This window comes from Camellia sinensis, chromosome 10 (assembly GCF_055761805.1).
Source record: "Camellia sinensis isolate YWXY chromosome 10, ASM5576180v1, whole genome shotgun sequence".
NCBI classification, from domain to species: Eukaryota; Viridiplantae; Streptophyta; class Magnoliopsida; order Ericales; family Theaceae; genus Camellia; species Camellia sinensis.
The window spans coordinates 179,535,692-179,559,996 of NC_138970.1; the positions used below are offsets into that span (position 1 = coordinate 179,535,692).

The window sequence follows — 24,305 nt, forward strand, 5'->3', positions numbered from 1 at the left end:
GCTGTGAAGAAGAAGGCCATTTGAAGGAGAAACCTGTCTTGCTGCAAAGCAGGTAAAGACTATTGGTCTTGTCCTTTAGTTTCCCCCTAGGCGTTCATCAGGAATGTTGTGTTGCGTCCTGCATTAATTGTGTAAGCTAATTCGTTATTGTGTAAGCTAAAAAGTCCTTTTATTAGACAATGTGCTCAAGATGTTGTCAAGGGAACTACTGTCTACTGCTTTCCCCAGTTGGGCATATGGCACTTGATTTTGGCCAATGCTTTGCCTCAATATACCTAGTTCCTTGGTAGCTTAACTTTACTAAACTTTCATGATCGGAATTACCAATTAGATAAATCTTAAGATGGGATATGAATTTCATTTGGATGGTACATGTTTACTTCTTATCCTTTGATGCTATTAGTTATCTCTACACCTTTGCTGTTTAAATATGGTTATTAGTTCTTTGACAGTGTTGAGCATTCTGGAGGGCAACGGGTGCGTCTTGACTTACAAAAATTGAGCCAATTTTCAATTTTTCCTGGTCAAGTAAGAAATAGGAACTCGACTGCCATTTCAAAATTCCTTTTAAAAATTATAACATAATGCCAAATGATTGCATTTTTGCAGGTTGTGGGTGTTGAAGGGCACAATCCTAGTGGACATTGTCTGACTGCATTATGTTAAAAATTATAACATAATGCCAAATGATTACTATTTAATGCCAATATATCATAACCGCACTTTAAGAGCGCTTCTTCCTTCTATAGCTCCAGCACGAAGTCTGCAGTGCAAATAATAGAATTGAATCAGACTAATAACCAAAATAGTTGCACAACTCGAATAATGAAATCCATAATACATGAGGCCAGTTAGAAGGAGATCATTATATCTGACAGAACCCATAAACTAGGTCTTTCCTTTGTCCTTATCAAGAATATAAGTTGAAGGATGTACAGCTTCATCAGTCCAAAAGTGATAGTGTAAATGCCAACTTCTGTGGGCTCAGAATTTAGTTTCTATAATCAAATTATAATCACCATGAAGTCTGGAGCATACAATAGATTTTGGGAAAGGTAGCTATATGTGTACTTACAGTCTGCATCTGTATTGATCCAGTTTTCGCTGTTCCCATTTGAATTGCTTCCACTGATTGTGAGTTGTGATGGGTTTGAGTGTCTCTTGAAGCATCGTATGCTCTCTTTTGAAAGGGCTGTATGGGGAAATATTATGATATCTTCACCTGGGTGCATATAATCTCCGTCATAGTACCCCTCCTCACAGGTGATGTTGTTCTTTGGTTCATTCTTATGGGGCTTATCTGATTTCCATGCAGAAGTTGAGTTTTCAGGATAGACTTTCTTGTGGAACATGTGGAGGATCTGCATGCAGCAAATTGTAAAATTAAAAAACTGAATGCAGAATTCAAAGTATGTTTAGGAATTTGAGTTTACATATAATTATGCATAAAACTCTTATGTTATGTATGAAATTCTATATGTCACATTGTAAGTACTATTTTACCCTGAAAATAAAAGGAGGATATTAAAAATTAGCAATACTTTGCCATGCTCTCATGTCCTTGGACATGGGAATTAGACAAATATGAAGCTTAAGCACATGCTCAAAAGCCAACAACTGTACCTGAGTTCTTGTAATATAGCATTTTGAGTACCTTTAATACTAATAGTGTGATCAAAACAAGTCAACCAGTATCGTACTGAGCATGTTAGATACTGCATTTCTATTTCTCGTATCAGAACAATTCGTGTTCCTAGTACCGTAGCATTAAAGATATTAAGTTATAAGCACATATTAAGACTTGAAGTGTATCTAGAGAAATGGAGGAACCATCTTGCAACGTTAATGATTGGATGGTGCAAATCATCTGATTGGTTTGATCACACTACACAGTATGTTCTTTGTAAGCAAATCACAGATGATGTTGCAATGATCCCAACAAAACTATGTCAGGAGTTGCAGTGCGCCATATATCCCATCTAGAAGATCTATCATTCAGTACTAGAAGTAGACATACCTTATGCAGTTTCGTCTCCATTGAAGCAGAGATAACATTTCCCCCAGTCACTGTGGTGGAGGTCCGAGAGGAATCATGGACCATTTTTCTTCAGTATCTTTTTCATGAGACGTATAGCAGATTTATTTGTTTCCTTGTCTGCCTTCTTTTCTCCGCTCTCGCATTTAGCGACAGAATTTTCCTCTGTCATTTTTGTCCTCTGAAACAGCTCCCCAAGTGATGTTCTATGTTCCTTCTTTGTTTCTGGCAACTCAATTGCTGACCCAAGCAGATAGCCCTGGAGTGGACACATTGTTGTTCTGTTCCCACTGGTCTCTGTGCCTTCCAATGTCTTGCCACTTAGTGTAATGGTGCTAACATGACTGTTTCTCCCAGATGAGTCATTGCAACCATCTTCTTTACCTTCAACTCCTAGCACCTTCTCCAACTCATCATTAATCAGCTTCAAATCATGCTCTGTTACTTCTGTTTCTTTTTCAGTTATGTTCTCAACAGAGATGGCGAATGTTGGTGTTTTTTTTTTGATAACTCAGGTATCCCCACAGCCGAAGCATGGGACTAATCCTGAGGGCCCTGAAGTTAACGACCGGGCAAACCTCCAGTGGCTCGCACAGTAGCCCGTAGGGAGTGGGATTCGAACTTGGGACCTCCAGGAGGAGCAAACTCCCAAACCCCAGGTTTTCTTCCCTCACCCACTAGGCCACCCTTGCGGGTTGATGATGGCGAATGTTGGTGTTGATGATGGGTCAGCGATGACTGTGTCTGAACCAAGAGTACCAATGGTAAGGAAACCATGGAAGAGCTGAGAAATCGCAGTCGATGACTCTTCTTCAAAGTCATCTTCTTCTATGGCAAATGATTTTCGAAGATGGTTGTATCTCTGTGATTTGCCTAAGGTCTTAGTACCATAGTTTGCCTTCATGTTGTACTGCTGCTCATCCAGTGATGGCTTCTCTGAAAGACAATTAGAAGAATTCCATGACTGAAGAAATGTTAAATAATTGGGATAAAGGTGAAGATGACTACCATTGGCATAAATATGATTAGGCGTGCACATGGGTTGCTTTGGTTCTAGTTAGCCTTGAACTCAGAACCAAACCAATCATGATCAGTCCCAGGTTTTTGGGTGCAGGACAGAACCAATCATGCACTGGAACCAAAACCAAACCAAGCCAACCCGATTTAGCATCGGGTTTGTTTGGGTTGGAACCGTAGTTCCACTATACTAAAATAAGTGAATCAATCAGCAATAAATGATTAGAATAAACAAATCTTAAACATTTTAACGTAACACAGACATAAAGCAACAAAGTACTGTTTTAAAATTTAATATTGTTCACAAAATATTGTTCGGAGACGATTGCCAAGAATAGAGAAATCACCCGCGGCGGCTCATCTTGTAGTGGTGTAGTGGATGAAGGTAGGAAATGAAAGATTAGATTAGACACTACTTTTCTCTTATTTATGAAATGATCAGGTGCAATCAAGTCCACCTTAGTAATTGCAATAGACCAATTACATAAAGACATGTCAACAACATTAGAATTTTATGCAATATATATAGATTCGGATCTTGGATTGCTTCAGTTTCAGCGTGGCTTAAACAGCACCCCAACCCATTCATGTCGGGTTGATGATTTTAAGACCTAGAGCCGAACCAATATATTGAAAAAGCCGAACCAACTCAACTCATAGAGGTAGGATTAGAAACATGACTTACCCCAATGGCAAAATCCTTGAGTGCTTCACTAGGCCTTAACTTGCGATGCATCCAACCAAGTAACTGCAATCAAGAGATGCAAATATGAAGTCATAAAATACTGGAAACAGTTTTTGTCTTCCAAAGTTCAACAGAAATTGGGGTTACCTTCATTTTTGTGATCTTTCTTCAAAGAACTTGATTTAGATTACTCTGGCAGTGAGGAGGAAGTGAGAGAGGAAGCCTCTAAAAGTGCCTGAGATTGAGGCAGGTAGAGAGAAACATAGAGAAAGTTACAAGATTTAGGTTGGCTATTTTGTGTAGACCAAATCATGTGGCCAATGGGGAGTGGGTTCAAGACCCCACAAGCTGAAGATTTTTTCTGCCAGTGCACTTGCATTAATTCTTATAGTTATGCCATTGGCCTTCCCAATGTGACATGTTTATGCACATGCATTTCTGCATGGCATTACAATGGAATTTCCATTCTCAGTATTCTAATCAGAACTACCCACATGAGCAGATGGAGTCTAGAGAATATTTTGTTGGACCCTAATCAATTCAAAGATAATATGACAAAGAGGAAGATCTTTTTTCCATTAGGGACCCAAAAAGTTCAATCCTAGTGCTTTATGGTAGGTCCACCTTTCAGAGGAAAGTTCTAACTAAAAGGAACCTCATCTCTTTTTCTTTTTTCTTTTATTTTTTTCCCTTTAATTTTTAGTGTTAAAAACACAGTGTTGCATTTGTGTTAGTCTTTAGTTCTTCACACAGATTTCTTTATCTTTGCAGCTAAACTATGACAGCAACAATACTTTTGCACGTGTTTCTATTTGCAGCCAACTTATGTATTATTGGGTTTTTCACAGACCATGCTCTCATTGGATTTGGTGATATTTCAGGTTTGACCAACTCTGACATCTTAACTGAACACTTTAAGCTATGTTGCATTCTGTGGTGCTTTCATTACAATATATTAGCTGAATGTAGCAACCCAACTCCAATAAGCAATAACCTCGTTTTCTGCTCATGATTGGTGAAAATATGTTATTAGGCATTACCATCAATGTTTAGTATTGCCACTTAACTACCATATGTTTTCTTTTGGCTTGGATCGATAACCTTGCCACATGTGATCAGGTCATCTTCTTTCATTGCCTGTCAGTCATATTGTCATGAATGTAAGCTTTTTCATAAAAGAGGACCCTTCAGGTACAGGTTTATTGCATTTTAAGGAATTGGGTGCACCCCACAAACAACTTTATTGTTGTGGGTGTGTTTCGAATTCGACCCGGATGATGCTTATAACGAGTTGATGACTTGCATGGATTATTAATGATAGGCCCGACCCAATATTTGTATTTGGATCTGTTTTGACTTGGTTTGCTATTTTCAAATCCTTGTATATATTAGGTTATTTCAGGGTTCTAGGATTTGTGATGATCTTGTGAGTTTTCAATAGAGGGCTGTGAGAGAGAGAGAGAGAGAGAGAGAGAGAGAGAGAGCTGGCTCATTGTAATCTCCACGGTCATAGTTAAACTCTGCCATCATTCTATGCCCTTGGACGTAGGCTTAATCCTGAACCTTGTAAATCCTCATGTGCTTGTGTATTTGGTTTGCTTTAGTTTTTCTCATCTTCGCCTTTGCCATAACATCTACATATAAGAGTAGCTGAAGAAATATGCATTCACATTTTTTTACTTAAATCTATTTTGTAAGCTCTCTAAAATCCAAACCCAGTACTTTTCAGTGTTCTGAATTTTTTGATATTGAGGCCCCATTTGGGGACCATGGTTTTTAGCCAAAAAACTACTACAAGTTGTTATATCACTCTCTTTATTTTTTTGTACATATTTTCGTAAAAGCCAAAAATTCAACTAAAATAGCAAATTCCCAAACGGGGCCTGAATAGCTCCCAAATCCAAAATTTGACCTATGGATGTGAATGAACTGTTACTTGCCTCTTGAACTATAAAGACAACTCTTTCATGCTTTGACATTGTAAAAAAAGCGAGACCTAGTGCACGAGGCTTCTGCTAAAGCGGGGTCTGGGAAGGGCAAAATATACACTACTTAACTCCTATTTCTAGAGAGGTTGTTTCCATGATTTGAACCTGCACTACCTAACAGCAAGCCATGCCATTGTACCAAGCTGCCTTTTAAAAGTTACACCAGTATAGCCTCCATTAGATGAAGGTCTTGGAGAGAAAGATTGGGTACAGACCTAACCTTGTGGTATTATTTGCATAAAGTGGTTGTTCTTAGGTTCGGACTCACAACCTTTGGTTCCACTAAATAATGTCCGTTTACAATCTCGACTGTCTTATTGCAAGTAGGGCCACGTTTGTTTGCTGGGATAAGGAGGTGGATTACGATGTGGGGCTCAGCTGCTCCCTCGTCTTCTCCTCTTGTTCCCCAATCCCTTCCAATCCCTTCCAATCCCTAGTTTGGTTGGCTTGGCCAAAGTAGGGTGAATCAGTAGTCATACTTGATTAATTTTCCTCCAAAATGAGGGATAACTAATCCCACTTCAGCTTGGGATAAATGATCCCTACTACCTATGGAATATCTGCCAACCTCCATCTAATAGCCAAAAAAATATACTTGCCCAAAAAAAAAAAAAAAAGCCAAAAAAAAAATTTCAAACCTTACTTCCTCCTTTATCCTACCCTAATCAGTATAGTACAGTAATCCCATGATATATATTAATCCCATGGTGTATTCATTTGCCATCATCCCCTCTAATCCCATGCCATGAAACAAATGTGGCCTAAAATTAACAAACATAATTGATGATGCCATGACAAGGACAATAATTAGTGCCAAATAATTGATTGGTCATTGGATATGGTTAATTTTATCTCCACCAGTAGGAAATTTTATTTTTCTGGTTGATTAGGTAACCGTAAACATCATCTTTTTTAAAATTGTTTCTATTGATTAATGTCCCTTTAACAATCTATTTTATGGAATAAAGACACGAATTTCTTTTATTGATGCTATAATTGGTATCATGTTCACTATCTCCACACCACTAGGAAATCTCATGTTCCTTGTTCATTAAAAATAATCCCATAATAACAATAGGTAGATCTAAACAAGTTGACACATCCTTTGATACTCCATACATACTAACGATAATAACAGGTATTTTTTCTCTTAGGAGAACATATTAAATCAGGCTTTAGAAAAAGCCTAGATTAAGTATTCGTAGTACTTATGTCATTATGAATATTTATCTAGTAGGATTGAAGGCGAACTAGTGGTTGGTGGACTTAGGAGAGAAGACAGAAGAAAATAGTTAAAAGAAGATTTGAGGAAAGCATACATAGGTGTCTTTGAGGAAGCATAGCATATTAATTTATGAATCAAAAGGTTCACATAAATGGGTTAGATTGGAATGGGTGTTGATTAAGATTTTCCAAAGCTAATGGACCAAGTTACTGTTAACTGAGCTGGAAAAAATCTTGATAGTTATCCTACTAGGCAATTTGTATGTAGTTCCAAATGTTACACGGTCTTGAATAGAACTCAACCTTCAAAGCTAGCTTTAGAGGTGAGGGTGCCCTCACGCTTATATTTTTTTTGATCGGCAAATAAAAAGCTTTATTGATGAAAACCAAAGTATTACATCAATAAAGAGGAGCTTGGAGCTAAAAGAAGCTCCAACCTCCTTGTTGGTGAGAAACTAACACACATATCAGAACAAAGGAACAAAACAGCCAGAGCACCAAAGAAAAGGCACACAAAGAACAAAAGGAGGCTCCTCCAGCTCCAAATCGAAGAGCTGCACTAACAGCTGAAAGATCAAACAACATGCAAGTTTAACAGCAAAACCATCACTGATCTAGCATCACTCAGAACCCACAGAGCAGACCACGAAGATACACAAAGGCTTAGTTCTCTGCCGCCAGAACCCAAGCTGATAAACTTCAAACCTGTTTCCTAATCTGGTGAAGGTTGAACATAATATCATGGACAGAAAAATCAACCTGAAGGGACCATTTGACCCACATTGCCACTTGCAATTTCATCCTTTCACACAGACCTCCTGACCACCAATGTAACAGGCCCTCAATTGAGCTAGGGATGACCCATGAGTGGTCCCACCAGCTGACCATGATTGCCCAGCACTTCCATACCTCTCTACTGCCTGAGCCGATTGCTGAGGAGACTTCAAGCGAGCAGCCTAATCTGGCATAGGTTTGAGACAAGATCATGGACTGAATAATCAACCTTGAAGGACCACTTTACCCACCGAGCAATCTGCAGTTTCATCCTCTCACATAATCCTGCAAAATCTGGAGCGACCCCCTTAAATAGACATTCGTTTCTTAACTTCCAAATTGACCACAGCACTAGTGCTGGAACTGCCTGCCAAGCTCCATCTACCCAAGACTTCGCATTACCCACAGACCACCATTGGAGCAGACCTTCAACAGAACCAGGGATGACCAAATTCTGATCCCACCAGCTAGCCATGGCTGCCCAGCACCTCCAAACCAGAGGGCAAAACAGCAACATATGCTCCAAAGACTCCTCCGCAGATTGACCAAACACACACTGGATCTGTGCATTGGGACGTAGAATCCCAATCCGTTGGAGGAAGGAAGATGTCTTAACTTGTCCTCTCCAAGCAAGCCAGCAGAGAAACTGCATCTTTGGAGGAGCCAGACTTGCCTAGACCCCAGCTGGCACCCTCAATCCAGGACCTTTATTTACAACCCACCAACTCCACACTGATGATACAGAGAACTTACCAGACTTTGATGTAAGCCAAGAACAAGAGTCTTCAGCTTCCACTCTAAGCTCAGGGGCTGATTCCAAAACGACATACAACCTCTGCAGCTCTTTTTCCTCCCATGCTAGCAACCTTCTTCTGAATTGGAGCTGCCACACCCCAAGGCTCTTCTTGGCACTAATTTGCTGTAAGGATTCTTCCTTCTCAGTGGATAGACTGAATAATCCGGGAAACTCCTCATTCAGACCTCTACCATTAAGCCAAGCATCTGTCCAAAACTGAATCCTCCTTCTATTTCCCACTGATTGCCTTAAATTCTGGTTATAAAACTCACCCAAAGACTGGTTAAGTGAATTGAGCTGCACTATATCCTTCCACACCGTAGACGCCCCATCAGTGTTGTGCAAAGTTGGTACCCAACCCCCTCCGAAACGACCATACCTAGAGCATACTACTGATTTCCACAAAGCTTTATCCTCTACACCACATCTCCACCACCATTTTAACAACATACAATCATTCACCTCACCCAAATCTCTCACACCCAAACCCCCTTGATTTTTATTCTTAGTAACCTCACCCCAATTAACCAAGTGAACACTCCTCCCAGCCTTAGATCCACCCCACAAGAAATTGGATTGGATTTTAACTAGAGCCTTAACAACCCCTTTAGGCATCTTGAAAATAGATAGAAAGTAAATAGGCAAATTAGATAGGACTGATTTTATTAATGTCAAACGCCCAGTAAAAGACAGAAGCTTTCTCTTCCAAGAAGACAACCTCTTACTCACCTTATCTAGTATGGGGTTCCAAGTGCTCTTCCTCTTAGGATAGAGGCAGTCCTAAAAAGTTAAAAGGTAATTTCTTCGATAGACAATTCAATCTTTGGGCTAAACCCACAATTTCATCTTCTTGGAAACTTACTCCGCATACAGCACTCTTATGGTAATTTATTTTTAATCCAGACATCACTTCAAAGCACCTCAACACCCTTTTAATGTTGAGCACCTCCTCCTGATCTCCTTCACAAAACACTATAGTGTCATCTGCAAACTGGAGATGAGAGATGCGCAAACCATTACCACCAACTAAGGCTCCTCTGAACAAGCCCTTCTCTACTGCCCTTGCTAATAAAAGGTTGAGAGCTTCCGCTGCAATTATGAACAAAAGAGGTGAAAAGGGGTCACCCTGCCTTAGCCCCTTCTGTGGCTGGAATTCCTCTGTAGGTAAGCCATTAACCAACACAGAAACCCTGGCTGTAGAAATGCAATTCCTCATCCAAACTAACCATTTCTTACCAAAACCCAAATTATTCATCATCGACCACAGAAATTCCCAATTGAGTGAGTCATAAGCTTTTTCAAAATCCAATTTTAGAATTATGCCTCTCTTTTTTGATCTTTTCCATGCATCTACAACTTCATTTGCTATTAGCACACCATCTAAAATTTGCCTACCACTCACAAAAGTAGACTGAACCTCATTAATCATAGATGGTAACACTCTCCTAAGCCTCCTTGAAAGCACTTTTGCTAAAATTTTATAGACAGAGTTCACCAAGCTGATAGGTCTATAATCCCCCAAGCCTATGGGATTTTCCTTCTTAGGAATAAGAACTATGAAAGAGCTGTTAACCCCTCTAGATAGCTTGCCATTTTGGTGAAATTCATTCACCATACTTAAGATCTCCCCTTTCAATATAGGCCAACACCTCCGAATACAATTAAGGTTAAAACCATCTAGGCCCGGGGCTTTGTTCCCATCACAGTCTTGCACTGCTTCCTATACCTCCTCTTCAGAGAAAACAGCTTCCAGAGTAACAGCATCCACAGAGTTAATAACAGCAAAAGGGCCCAGAATTTTTGGCCTAATTTTCCAATTCTCTGAGAACAGCTAACTGAAATGACTAACCACTTCTTGCTTCACCTGATCTGGATCCTCCACACGCCTACCCTCCACTACAACAGAGTCAAGCAGATTCTTTCTCTGCCTTCTACTAGCCATAATGTGAAAGTACCTAGTATTTTTGTCACCGGAATGAGCCCACATCTGCCTAGATTTTTGATGCCATAGCCTTTCCTTGCTTCTACTAAGCTGCCACACCTGGCTCCTAACTTCTCTTCTTCTCTTCAGTTCCAATTCCTGTAGGGATCTAGACTCTGCCTTCAAATCCCATTCATGAAGCTCCTCCTCGGCCTTCTTTAACTGAGTATCAATATTTCCAAACACAACCTTGTTCCACACCCTTAAGTGGCTCCTAAGCAAGTTCAGTTTTCTCATGACTCTAAACCCTGCCCATCCTTGAACTTGAGCTTCGTCCCACCTCTTCTTCACTTTTGACATGAAGGATGGATGGGATAACCAGGCATTGATAAATTTAAAAGGCTTTGGTCTCCAATCCCTGTCATCTTCCTTTATTAGAATGGGGCAATGATTTGAGATTGACCTTAGGAGACCCCATTGCTTAAAGGAAAACTTTTCCATCCACTTCACATCTAACAAAAATCTATCAATCCTACTCCACCTGTTCCCTCACGCTTATATGCTTAACATTATTTTAGTACTCGGGTGATGTGGGACTTTGCTTCATACCAAAAAGCCTTGATGGTGATCCTACCAGTTAATTTCTTTTCATATATCGGCAAAGGCAATGCATTATAGTTAAACTAATCAGGAGGTTACCCTAATAAAAATAAATAAGCTATATATTTAATTAATCATATTTCAAGCAAACAAATGGTCGTCTGATGCGGAAGCATTGGCTAGTTTATAGTAGACTCAGCTCACTATTAATAGAGCGACATGCATTTTATTTCAATGATATAGAAATGTTGTTTCAGAATTTGAACTGATTTAAATAGGCATTGTAACTCCTTGATGCGCATCTGCATTGCTACCTGTAAGAAAATTTGTATCCCATTTTACAACTCTAGGTGATTCATTGTAGGAATACGGTGAAGGTATTTGATATTAGATCCTAAAACCTGGGATTTGGCACCATTGCTATAGATTACTGATAAAATGCCATGATGTTTGCAGGTGACTACAGTTTTTCCTTTTGATTTTGTTGTGTTGTGCATGTGCTTTATCTTTTAGTGAAATTAGAACCCTGTCAATTTTTTTGCTCATTTTTATTGCTGTGCTATGCAACACCCCATGTTAATCTAGCCTTTTGTATGGTTGCACCTGTATTCCTATCTTATTTTGGCCTCTCTTTCTTTTTTGTTTGTATTTTTTTTCATGGCCATATGCCACAATGTCATTGCAGGTCTAATACAAACGAGCTTTGGAACATCAACTACATTATGGAAACTATGAGAATTCGTTTGCCAAGTTGCCAACTTACGAATTGGATGGAAATGATTAATGACAGACATGGGCAGTTGAAAACTGTAGAGGCCCCTGGATGCGTATGCCAACTTGTTTTTCAGAAGGCAACAATGAACTAAAGTTCAAATTGAGGACAACATCGTACTAATAACATGAGTGGGCCATTCCACGAGACATCTGAAGGTATTTATAACTTCATCTATATGCTATGCTCCCTTTATTCTCTTTGAAGTCCAAAAGGGCATCTCTCAGGGCACTAGAAATGAATTTAAAAGGGTAATTTGACAAAAGGGTTCACACCACACCATAAAGTGAGAATTATCTAAAAGTTATGTACTAAAAAATTAGCTTTAGAGTAATCCTAAGATCTATATTTTTTCTTTAAATGTTCCAACATATTTAATGCTTGTTTGGTGGTATAAAATCATGCTTTGGAGTTTGGATCTCTGTTATCAGAATCTTATGATTCGTAATTTTTGCAAAATCAATACGAATCTATTTTGGAAGTGAATCTCTAGTGAATCGCACGATTCACAATCGATTCACGATTCGATTCACTTTTTACAATTCATGCAATTTTTGAAATTATTGTGTCCGATATATTTTTGACTCTTTTTTCTTCATCGTTTTAGTGAAAATGGCATAACACAACTTTTAATAGCATTTAATACCAAAATAATCAACATATATAGATGATTTGTTGTTATTTTGATGATCATGGAGTTTTTAATAGAATCCAATCAGATTCAAGGGTTGTTTGGGATGATCTAAATAAGTGTACTTTTTGACTTTTTATGGGTTTGAAATGATGTGATGGAGAGGTGATGTGACTTAAATAAGATGATGTGACTTAAATAGGATAGTAACTTTTTGATTTTTTAGCTTTTTAGGTTATGACAAACAAGACCTCAGTCAAACCCAACATATTTTTAACCTTTCTTCTCATTTTTTTTTTCCTTTAAAAAATCAATATCTTCTAAAGATGTTTAAGATTAAAGTTACACTACGAATTATCTATTGCTATTTTATTAAATTGAATATAATTGAATATTATATGTGTGAGATCAGTTATAACTTTTAAAATGTTTTAGGCTTTAAAATAAAAGATTATAAATAATTCTTTCTTATTATTTGCTCACTGTTACTTAGAAAAGTATGTATGCTTATTGTCCAAATATCAATATCATTGTTAATTATTGTTACTTTAGAAATTGATAGTTTGTCTATTTGGTTATTATCTTTGAAAGAAAATATGTGGGTAATTATATTACTTGAAGCGGAAACGGTTTGGATCGGATGCTTGAATTACGAGTCTCGTCTGAAAAACCTTCCGTCAATTGAGAAGCTACCAGAGTTTCTCAATGTTGTATCCACACTCCAAATCCCTAGGTTTTACAATGATGACCTAAGAATCCCTAGATTTTACAATGGTGATATAGCGATCCCGGGTTTACCCTTGTTGTACAGTGATCCGGACATGTGTCCGTGGATGCTAGTAGTTGATTATTATCTTGTTTACATCCTTTCTTACTTGGTATATGAGTTATAGGATGTGTTGGGCAGGTTTGTTACAGGTTGGTTGAGTTTAGAAACCAAAACTAGTCGCCCAGATTTTGACCTGTCCGCTCGAGCGGGGGTTTTGGCGCTCGAGCGGGAATTGCACCCATCCAGTATTTCCTGTGCAGTGTTGGACGCTCGAGCGTGGGGTTGGCCGCTCGAGCGGGGTTGTGTGAGTGCCGCTCGAGCGGGGAGTTGGAAGCTCGAGCGGAGACCTGGTTCTGTAAAAGTTCTGGGAGTGTGTATCCGCCGCTCGAGCGGGATTGTTGACGCTCGAGCGGGAGTTTGTGAGTGACGCTCGAGCGGGGTGTTTGACGCTCGAGCGGGGCGACTGGGTTTAAGTTCCGTGTTTTGACCTTTCAAATCACTTTTTTCACTTTCTCTTCTCTCTCTTACTTTTCCAAAAACACCATTGTTGAGCCTCTCACTCTAGAACTCAACCTTCTCTCTAGGTTTTGATCTAGTTGGAGTGATTTGCTCATCTTTGGCCTTTACAAAAAAGTTGTTGATCGTCGAGGGCTACATTTTAATCTGAAAATTTCGAGATTTGGAGCACGTTGGGTTTTGTCTTCTTCTCCTTTGGAGCTCCGAATTTGAGGTAGGGCTATCCTACTCCTCTCTATGGGTTTTGTCTTTAAATATTAGTATTTTGAGATGTTGGGGTTGGTTTGGTAATTTGGTGAAAGTTTGGGGCTTTTTTGTTATTTTACAAAGGTTGGGGTTTTATTCATAATAAACCTAGATGCATGTTTGATATAGAGAAATGGAATAAATGTTGAGTCATTGATGAAAAAGGGACCTAAGGGTTGTAATGTTAATTATGGATAAGGACCTAATTACATTGTTTGATTAATTGGGTTAATTAATTGTGAGAAATGAGGAAATGAAATGTTGATTGAATATCCATTGTGCATTTATTTTCTGTTTAGAAATAACTGCGTTGGGCTATCGGTGGAGGATAGTCGTGATTGTTGTAGACAATGCATGATGATTAGGCAAACGAAAACTAGTCAATAGAATGTGTCATGGAATGTGTCGGTTGATAGAATACATTAACTATATGTATTGAGTGATTGTATATAGAACCAATGTGTTTGTATACGTTATGTGTAGAGGAGGAGATGGGGGATGTACTCCGCGGTTTAGGGGAAGATGGGGGATGTACCTCTAAACCGGATAGTGTTGGGAGAAGATAGGGGATGAACTCCGTAGATATAGCTCATATGCTTGTCTAGAGAAGGGAAGATAGAGCTCATATGCTTATCTTTGTGAAGTGTGGATATAGCTTATATGCTTATCTGTGAATGTGGATATTGTTGTTATACATATCTGTTGTAGAATGTGGATATAGCTTATATGCTTATCTGTGAATGTGGATATTGTTGTTATACATATCTGTTGTAGAATGTGGATATAGCTTATATGCTTATCTGTGAATGTGGATATTGTTGTTATACATATCTGTTGAGATGATGATAGAGCTTATATGCTTATCTGTTGAAAAAGGGAAAATGAAAATAAAGCTTGGACTCATAAGTCGTATGACATAAATACGTGATTTATGTGAATGTATCAGTGTCGACCATCTATCAATTGCTAATCTTTTAGTCATTGTTCATGGTTGGTTTAGTGTATTTCTACTGGGCTGTGGCTCACCCTATATGGGAATATCATTTTCAGGTACAGGTAGCATGCCACCTCCAAGGACATAGCTTGGGAGGCTAGAGGCGGACATACTTTTATCGTTTTACTTTTTGATGTATTACATGTAAATTCAAGCCAAGGGCTTAATGTGTAAATGAGTTAGTACTCTTTTGTTGTAACCAAGTGTTAACTTGGAAAGCTGTAAGCCCATAGGGCATTTGCTTTTGTTGTTAACATGTAATACTTTTGTAATGGAATTCTGATAAATGGAAGAATGTGGAACTTTTACATATCAATGCATATCTTTATTGATGGGTTTAATGTTGTTATTTTGAGGGCGCTACAGGTGACCTAAGAGGGAAGAACATAGAGAAAAATTCTGCAGAGATTTTTCGGGTAAAATCTCACAACAATAATACGTATATCTTCTCTATATGAGATATATGATATATATCTCTGCAGATAGAAGTGGAGTTGTAGGCTCCCACAACAACTCAAATACTTCATTAGATAATTCCTTAATTATCTTATTTATTAAATAGTGTGAATTATCTACAACTCATGTGGACGCTCCATAGGTTATGGGTCGGGTCAAATCTGACTCAATTTTCAATAATCTTTATTAAGAATGATTGATAAGAAATTTCTAAAAAAGAAAAAGGTAAGATGGTGATTTTACATAAGAATCTTTGTTAACTTCTTACCTATTAAACTACGTGATTATCATTTAAAATAACGTTTTTAGAGATTTAAGTCTAAATATTTTATATTCATAAGATATATTTAACATCTAAATGTGTAGATATATATTTTTAAGTAATTTAAAAAAAGTGATCGAATCTTTACAATTCACAATTCGATTTGATTCGGTATGAGGCCATTTCAATTCACTATATGAATTTAGATTTGACAACTGTGGTTTGGACATAGAATTTTGTTGAACTAAGATGATATCCAGTTCTTATAAATAAAGACCTTTGTTAAAATGTCATTTTTGTATAACATATATATAGATACGGCAAAGGGGTCTTGCAATTGGTGGATGGGTCAACAACGATTATTTGACACATGGAGTGGCCATTATGGGTCATTTGTCAGTAAGTGATTGACTCAAATGCCATCTTAGCTTAAAAGTGCAGTGGTTTGAGGTTGGCCTACATGCTTCTCTTTAAGTATCACAATAAAATGATCTCTTAGCAGGCATATCAGGTGTCATCAAAAGGAGGCATATAGATGGTGTCAAACACACTCTTCATTTATCAATTTAGAATCACTTGGTTGGATTTTTGGCGATGGTGTTGATTGATTCTCGACCATTCTATATAAGGTCAACCTTGACTTACCTGCTTCTCTAGTGGATGCCAGTTAGTGATGGCTTGACACCTCAAGATTGTATGGTGTGTAAAGATGGTGTTGACATATGGTTTAGACAATCTACCAAATTAGACAATGGCCATGGTCTATCCACCTGCTCCTGTAGATAGGACAGAACTAGGAGAAGATTATGGGGCCATGACCCCCTTATTTCTATGAACATTATTGTTTGTTATAAAACTTTAAATATATCTATATATATATCATTTTATATATAAAATGCTCCAAGTATAAAAAAAAATGTCATTTTTCTTCCATTTTGAATCCTCTTTTTGTTTTACATAAAAAAAAAACTTATTCATCTTAATAGAAATTACTTCTATGGTATTTAATTATATATATATAATTTATCTATCATATATACATACATGTGTGCTCTGTATATATGGTGAAAAAAATTATTTCTCTTTTGGTCCCTCCAGTAATAAAATTTTGGTGCCGTCTCTGCTTGTAGGCAAACTTGCTCATTAGATGATCCATGTCAAATTAGGCAATGACAGTAACTTCGGATTTGTATTTCCAGACCCGAGGCTTTGATGATCTGAACAGTTGATTCTTCCTTGGGGGAAAAAAGAACTTACATACTTCAGATTGTTTCAGAAGAGAAATGAACAAAATGAACCATGACCAATGTCGGACAAGTTTTCTATTCTTCTTCTTCCTTTTCACAATTCTATTTTTGCAGAAATAGAATTGTTTTTTTTTATTTATTTTAAAACTCAAGACAGCCCCTTACAAGTTATAGATTAGACACCTATGGGATCCACACCTAGTTAGATTAGATACCCAAACTTGGGGGTAATGGGATGCACCACTTCTCATTACCGAGCAAAAAGCAAGAGCCTTTGTTTTGTTTAGAGACCTAGAGGTTACAACCCCAAATGTTAACAACTAAACTACACCCTTGGGTTTAGAACCTGTTTGTGTTCGTGCATTATCCAAAAGTATTCAGGATCAATTTTCGTCAGTGCAAAACGTAACTTACCTTACTGGGCTCTTTCTCTCTGTCTATTTTCTATGGAGTGTTATAATTTCACATGATCTAGGGGCCTAACCCTATGCCTGGTAGGGTTATTATACCAGGATCCTCCAGATTGTTTGCCCGGACAATTCCAAAACCAGCCATGTGAATGGTACTGAATGGAATAAGAAAAATATCACTGTCCCGTTGTATTAGAGGGTCTAGTTGAACGGCCTGGTCTGACATTGCATAATGCGCAGAGACGGGCGGAGCGAGGATTCCTCCGTTGTGGGAGCCGGAATGAAGTTATGGGAAATTTGTCGGACAAATAGTGAGTTGAGTCGGGTTTTAATAGATTAAATAATTATTGAAATATTATTTAATATAGGCTAATTAACATAAAAATATAATAAAATATAGGAGATTAGAAATTTGACCTAATAATAGATTATTTAAACTTTGGCTTCAAAATTTAACAAGTTTTAAAATGTGTTCAAATTTTGTTTGTTTGAGCTAAGTATTAAATTGTCCAAGCCTGATTGAATCAAATTTGGATTAAAAAAAAAGGGTTGACCACTAGATTGATATGAAATACAAGGCTGTTTTAGCTTTAGTTCATTGTTTTGTCAAGCACTAAGAACTTATCATACAATCTAAGATAGCTTGCTTGATAGTCAATCTAGTAGTTGGTCCCTATTAGGACTCAGTATACTACAAGAATTTGCACATTTGGCGACCACTTTTGGCGACTAAACAAAATTTAGTCGCCAAAAAGTTGACTTTGGGTGACTAAAATATGTCTTAGTCGGCGTTGGTACAGTTTTTAGCTACTAAAATTTTTTAGTAGGGAAATATTATTTATTGGCGACTACACTACCTTTTTGTAGGCAAAAGTGACCTTTTTAGTGACTAAAAAATTTATTAGTTGCCGTTAGTCTCAATTTTAGGCTACTAATATTTTTTTAGTCGTTATATATGAATTTTTGCCTCCAAAATAAATGGTAGTAGCCAAAAATAGGTATATTTTTTTGGTTAATCTTTAGCGACTAAAAAATTTAGTGGGCAAATACAAATTTTTTCCGACCTACCAAATAGGATAGTCGCCCATAATAACACTTTTGCTGACAAAACTTTCTTTTAGTCGCAAAATCTTTAAAATTTTTAGGGCGCGCGCAGGGACTCTTTTAATGCTGCTTGTCCCTTTCTCTGTTACACACAACAACATTCAAATCTCAGAATCAGACACCAAACCGAAGACAAACACCTCACCGCAGCCCACCGTACGGAAAACATTGCCACGGCCACGACCATCACCACCACCGCAAAGCACCATCGGCACAACCACAGATCTTAGGTTCCCTCTGTCTCTCTCTCTCTCCCTCGCTTGCTCTCTCAATATTGGTGTGTTTGTCTGTCCATCTCTCTCTCCTTCACTCGCTCTCTCGCTGTTGGTGTGTCTGTCTGTTATCTCTCTCTCGCTCACAGTCTCTCTGTCCCTCTCTTTCTTGCTTTCTCTCTCTCTCTCTCTGTTCCCTCTCTTTCTTGCTTTTCTCTCTCTTTCTCTCTCTCTCTCTCTGTTTGTCTCCATCTGTTTCCCCCTTTTCTGATTGTGGCTTTAGGATTTTGTATGCTTAATTTATACTCGATTTAGTTGGTTTATATGCTTGATTCAATTGATTTATTCTCTCAATCTCGCTCTCAGTCGAACCCATTTCAATACATCATTGTCTTGGTTTATATGCTTGATTCAGGTGCATTTACTGCTCTTTTTTGAAGTGGGTTTGTCCATATGATGAGTGTCCCCCAAACCAGAGTCAAGAATGTAATCTCAGCAGTGATTTTTTCATTGTAGAGGAATTAACTTAGGACCTAAACCAGAGTTCTGAAATGGGTTTGTGCATTTACTATTCATTTCTGAAATGGGTTTGTTGTTATTATTATTATACAAAACACCTTATATGGCCGAAAAAATCAAGGATCAGCATTATTGCCCTACATTACCCCTGTTTACCCTATCTAACATTTCTTTTTCTTTTTTTGTTAGTGTACACAAGCATATGCAAGGAAGAAAGAAAGAAAAAAATAAATAAATAAAACAAACCTATGGGAAAATCAATCTCAATTTCAATTTCAAGAGTTTTCAAATTAACTCCATCTACTTAAGCGTGTCTTTGTCCCATTATTGTTTCCAAAGGTGGTCAATGTTGAAGCAAAAAAGGGTTGTTCATGCAACCTGAGGTCCATGGAAAGAAAGGTTTTGTCACTTTTTTATAATGTATATGAATAGGCATTTAGAAAGTTAAAACTATCGACTTAAAAGCAGAAACAGAAGCAGTTTGATTTATTAATAGATTCTTCTCTCTCAAAAGTGGTTTCATGGATTGGGTACTTGAAATACTGTGCCTGAAATTTGGTACGGAATATTTTTTAGGTAATGCTGGTCGTCTTCCGCAGTTGGTTCCTGATCAAACCCTCAAGCTAAAGCAACTTACTGTGCTAACACTGGCTGAGACAGACAAGGTATTTGTTTTTAAACTTTCAAATGTTTTTAACTTGTTTGTTGACTTAAATTGATGGTTAATTGTTTGAAATATATTGATTCACTTGTTTGATGAGTAATCTTGGTAACTTCAGTGTTTGAGTTAAGGGAAGGACTACTAAAATTTGCTGTTTTCAGAACTACATGGTGCTTATTTTTCGGAGCTTGGGTTTCTATTTGCAATGTAATCATCACTTTGCTGGCAAAACTAATTTGATTAGCTTGTGGCCTGGCATAGCCAATCAAAATCTGTAGCATGCATTTTCACAAGGGTGACTCATCTCATTGTTAGAGAAAGATGCTCATTCTTTTGTTACTCTGCACTGTGTTGGACTTTGTAGAGATGTTAAATTGTTAGTCCTCTTTGGAGTTGAATGAAATGTTAAATTCATTAACTGATTGATAAAATTTATTGGTCAAGTTTGTATATGGCATATACAAAGTAAAATATTAGTATTTCAAGATTGCTTTCGATGAGTTCCATACAATGTATATTATTAGAATGTAGTATATACTGCCCTACCGATACAAACTACAAATATACGTGATCATTTTGTTTTGATTTTCTTGTTGTGTGGTCATATTTTCTCTAACAACTCTGTTGCTTTATAATTTGTAAAGCATTTGTTTTTTGTTTTTATTTTTTATTTTTTTATGTTGTTCATTTTATGGTTATCAAACTATTTCCCAATATGGTGGTAGACAATCCATAGGTTTTTCTTATACTATATATCTACTTTTGGAATTTATCAGGTTCTAATTTTTTGTTTTTATTTTATTTTATTTACTAAAAAACAAAAAACAAAAACCATGTTTGGTGCACATGTTTTCAAAACATGTATTAAAAAAAAACATATTTCTTATTTTTTTTAGACAAAAAACACAAAATTGGCAACATTATTTATAGAATTGAAATTCTCAGGCTCTAATTTTTGGTCCTTTCCCAGGATTTGCCCTATGATATACTGATGCAGGAGTTGGATGTGACAAACGTATGCGAACTTGAAGATTTTCTTATCAACGAGTGCATGTATGTGGTAGGTAATCCATCTTTCCTTCCTCATCTGATAACATGCTAGTTTTGAGATATACGACCACCCAACAAAAATCTGCTTAGTTGCCAACAGGGCAAGGAAGAAGTGGTGGTTTACCTCTCTCTGTCTGTCTCTCTTCTTTAAATCTATGTTTTTGGGGGTGTTCACTTGTGACTTGGACAGAAACAAGTTATTAGTTTAATAACACTTCGATTCGTGCCATTTTTTTTTTTGGTTTGTTTTCAGTGACAAAGCTGGTGATCTAGGTTTTGAAAGTGTCTCGAGCTCTGGATGATGACCCTTCATTTGGTGTTGTACAATTATTACTTTGCTTTACAATGTTATTAAGAATAGCTAGGTCAGTTGCATCACTAGAGGCATTGTCTCATCTCACTTAACCTCTTGGTTGGTTGTAGAAGGTTTATATTAGATTGGAATGCTTTGTCCTTTGCTCAGATGCAAATGCAACACATTAGCAGTCCATGATTGTCATAATTTGTGGCAAAACTAAAACAAAGGTTGCAAAATTTAGACTTGCATTATAAGGACTATTCATATGGGTGAGTAGTATTGAGTGGATGGCTGCAGCTCTGCCTTTACTTCATATGCATGGAAAAACTTCCCCTCTGCTGATTGAAATTCACTTTTTTGTCAGAAAAAGGGGCCCTTCAGTGAGAATCTTGATGTAATGAACAACATTTTTAGTGAAGGCACAACTCCAAAGCATGATATTCCTTAGAGAGGGTACAACTTTGAATAGCCGTGTAGATCAACCTTACATTTATATTGTGTCAGACCTAAGATCATTGCAAGACATTATGTGGGCACCCCTCATACCCCAAGGACTAGTGCCATGTAGAAAATATAGAAAATAAAAATCCTAGAAAAGAAAACAACAGTAATAATAAACACAAAGTACATACACATTGTTGTGCTGGTTGATCAATCAGTGTATTATTCTTGCCTATGTCTCAGTATGTGCTGGTTGACATGACACTGGCCTTTATTACTTACCATGCACATCATGCTTTGTGTACCACATCTTTAGATGCATCAAATTGATTTTTAACTAAAATAAGATTTTTTGGAAAATTCATGTCTAATTAAAATCTTTTTTCAGACTGTCTGGCTAAGGCAACTAATTAATTTTGTTGTCTGTACTTTTAAATCTGGCATGCATATAAGCCTTTTAAGATATTTGAATTGTCTAAGACAACACAGCACCCACATATCAAAACAAACCCAATTTTTGTTATTCAGCCCCTGAACCACCGTACGGATGTCACGACCACCTTCCTTGTGACAAATAGGACTTGTAATAACAGACAGAATACAATTAGCACGTATAGACAAGAATAACGTTTTATTTTTACTAGTAACTTTTTTTTCTTTTTCTTTTTGTTAATTTTAATTTTTTATAATTATTTTATCTTTACTCCATATGTATTTTGTTTGAAGGCTGAGGAAACTACTATTGCTGCATTGAAGAGAGCTCTTGGTGCTTTGAGCGTTCATCTGGCTTCAAATACTTACCTGGTTGGTCATGCTGTGACCCTGGCTGACATTATCATGACATGTAACTTGTTTCCGGGATTCACTAATGTCATGACTAAGAGCTTTACTGCTGAGTTCCCTTATGTTGAGAGATACTATTGGACCATGGTTAACCAACCAAATTTCAAAAAGGTAATAGGTGAGGTAAAACAGGCAGAGATCATAATTGTTGTGTTTGCGAAGAAGCCTACTCAACCTAAAGAAGCTACTAAATAAAAGCCCAAGGAGAAGCCAAGAAAGAACCAGCAAAGCCCAAAGCAGAAGATGTTGAGGAAGAGGAGGCGGCACCAAAGCCTAAAGCAAAAAATCCTCTTGATCTACTACCCCCAAGTAAGATGATACTGGATGAGTGGAAGAGGCTGTACTCCAATACCAAGACCAACTTCCGTGAAGTTGCAATCAAAGATATAAATTCAATTATGAGCTTAATGTTACTTGTTGGAATCTATAGTAGTACCTTTATACTGCATTTGAGCATTTTTTTCTTCTTCTTCTTTTGTTTGTTGGCATATGAAATGTTACGAGCTTGAGGTTGGTTCTGCTGACCGCTCTATTTGTTTTTGGTGTGTTCCACTTTCTTGTGTGCAAATGCCTCCACTCCCTTCCTCCAAAAAAATAAAAAAAAAATGATGCAGTTTTTCATGCTTCGTGAATCATTAATGAAATCTGCAAGGTCAGTTGATAAAACATAATGATGATTCCAGTTTTTAGTTTGAGTGACTGCAGTTCTATGATTTTGTTTTTTTTTTCCTTCCAGTTGTTCAATACAAAGTCTGTAAGAGAAGAGCTGATCCTGGGAATATTAGTAATGCAGTGAAAAGAGATGAAAAATATTTGAGTTTTGGAAAAAATAGGGAATTATTAGTGCAATGTGAGAATGAGTAGAATGAGCAGCTAAGGAGATTCAAAGCTCTTAATCGCTTCACCTGAGTTCAGTCATGGTTCTTAGATTGGCTGGTCGTTGAATTTGTTGTTTCTTTCCCATTAGGGTTAGGGTTTATAGTTTGTTAATTTTTTTGATACATGTGTAGAAATATTATTCAGAATTGAAATATATGGACACAATTTATTTATTAGCTCCAAAACACATTAATTTTAAATGTGCACTTTATTCTCTATTTTATGCGTAAAACTTTTATTAAATTTTCTACATAACCAAAATTATTAGTGGTTTAGATTTAAACTTCCTCATGACAAATAGGACCTGTGGTTTAGATTTATGAAAGAGAAAAGTTAGGGATAATGAATTTTTTTTTTATGAAAATGATCATGAAAGAGTTATAATCCTTGGATTACCTTGATTAGTGTGTGGTGCTTTATTCTAAGTGTAATCCAAGGGTCACAAAGCTTTCATGATTATTTTCATGAAAGATTTTTCATGACACCTAGCATTGCTGTTTAAGAAATAAGAATATTTTGTAATGTACTTGGATATCAGGTTAAATTAAAGGAATTGGATACTTAGAGACAAACCTATGTAATCAGCCCCCGAACCATCGTATGGATGTCATAACTAGCTTCCTCATAACAAATAGGACCTGTGACAGTAGACGGAATGTAATTAGCACGTGTACGTTGGGAGTTAGAGCCGAAAACGTTTTAAACTTAACCGAAAAAGGGACATTAAGGGAGCAAAAATTCTAAACAGCCCCCGAACCACCATGTGACTCTCATGGACAACTTCCCCATGACAAATAGGACTTGTGACAACTGACGGAACGTAATTCGGACCTATAGGTAGAGAGTTAGAGCCGAATACACCCTAAACTTAGTCGAAAAAAGGTGTTTCGGGGGAAAAACTTCAAAACAGCCCACGAATGACTGTGTGGCTCCCACGGATAGCTTTACCATGACA

At 37.2% G+C, this 24,305-nt stretch overlaps 1 protein-coding gene and 1 pseudogene across 1 annotated transcript; one reads left to right on the top strand and one right to left on the bottom strand.

Moving 5' to 3' along the window:
* Nucleotides 1-624: 624 nt before the first annotated feature.
* LOC114312652 (protein LAZY 1-like) lies at nt 625-8,375 on the bottom strand (annotated as a pseudogene).
* Nucleotides 1,271-23,184, top strand: LOC114312651 (elongation factor 1-gamma-like). The gene is given in 7 exon segments (XM_082892992.1): nt 1,271-1,409; nt 4,509-4,618; nt 11,726-11,970; nt 19,755-19,843; nt 20,810-20,899; nt 22,355-22,682; nt 22,685-23,184. Coding segments are annotated over 5 exon segments (834 nt in total). The 5' UTR covers nt 1,271-1,409; nt 4,509-4,618; nt 11,726-11,939; the 3' UTR covers nt 22,981-23,184.
* The last annotated feature ends 1,121 nt before the right edge of the window (nt 23,185-24,305 follow it).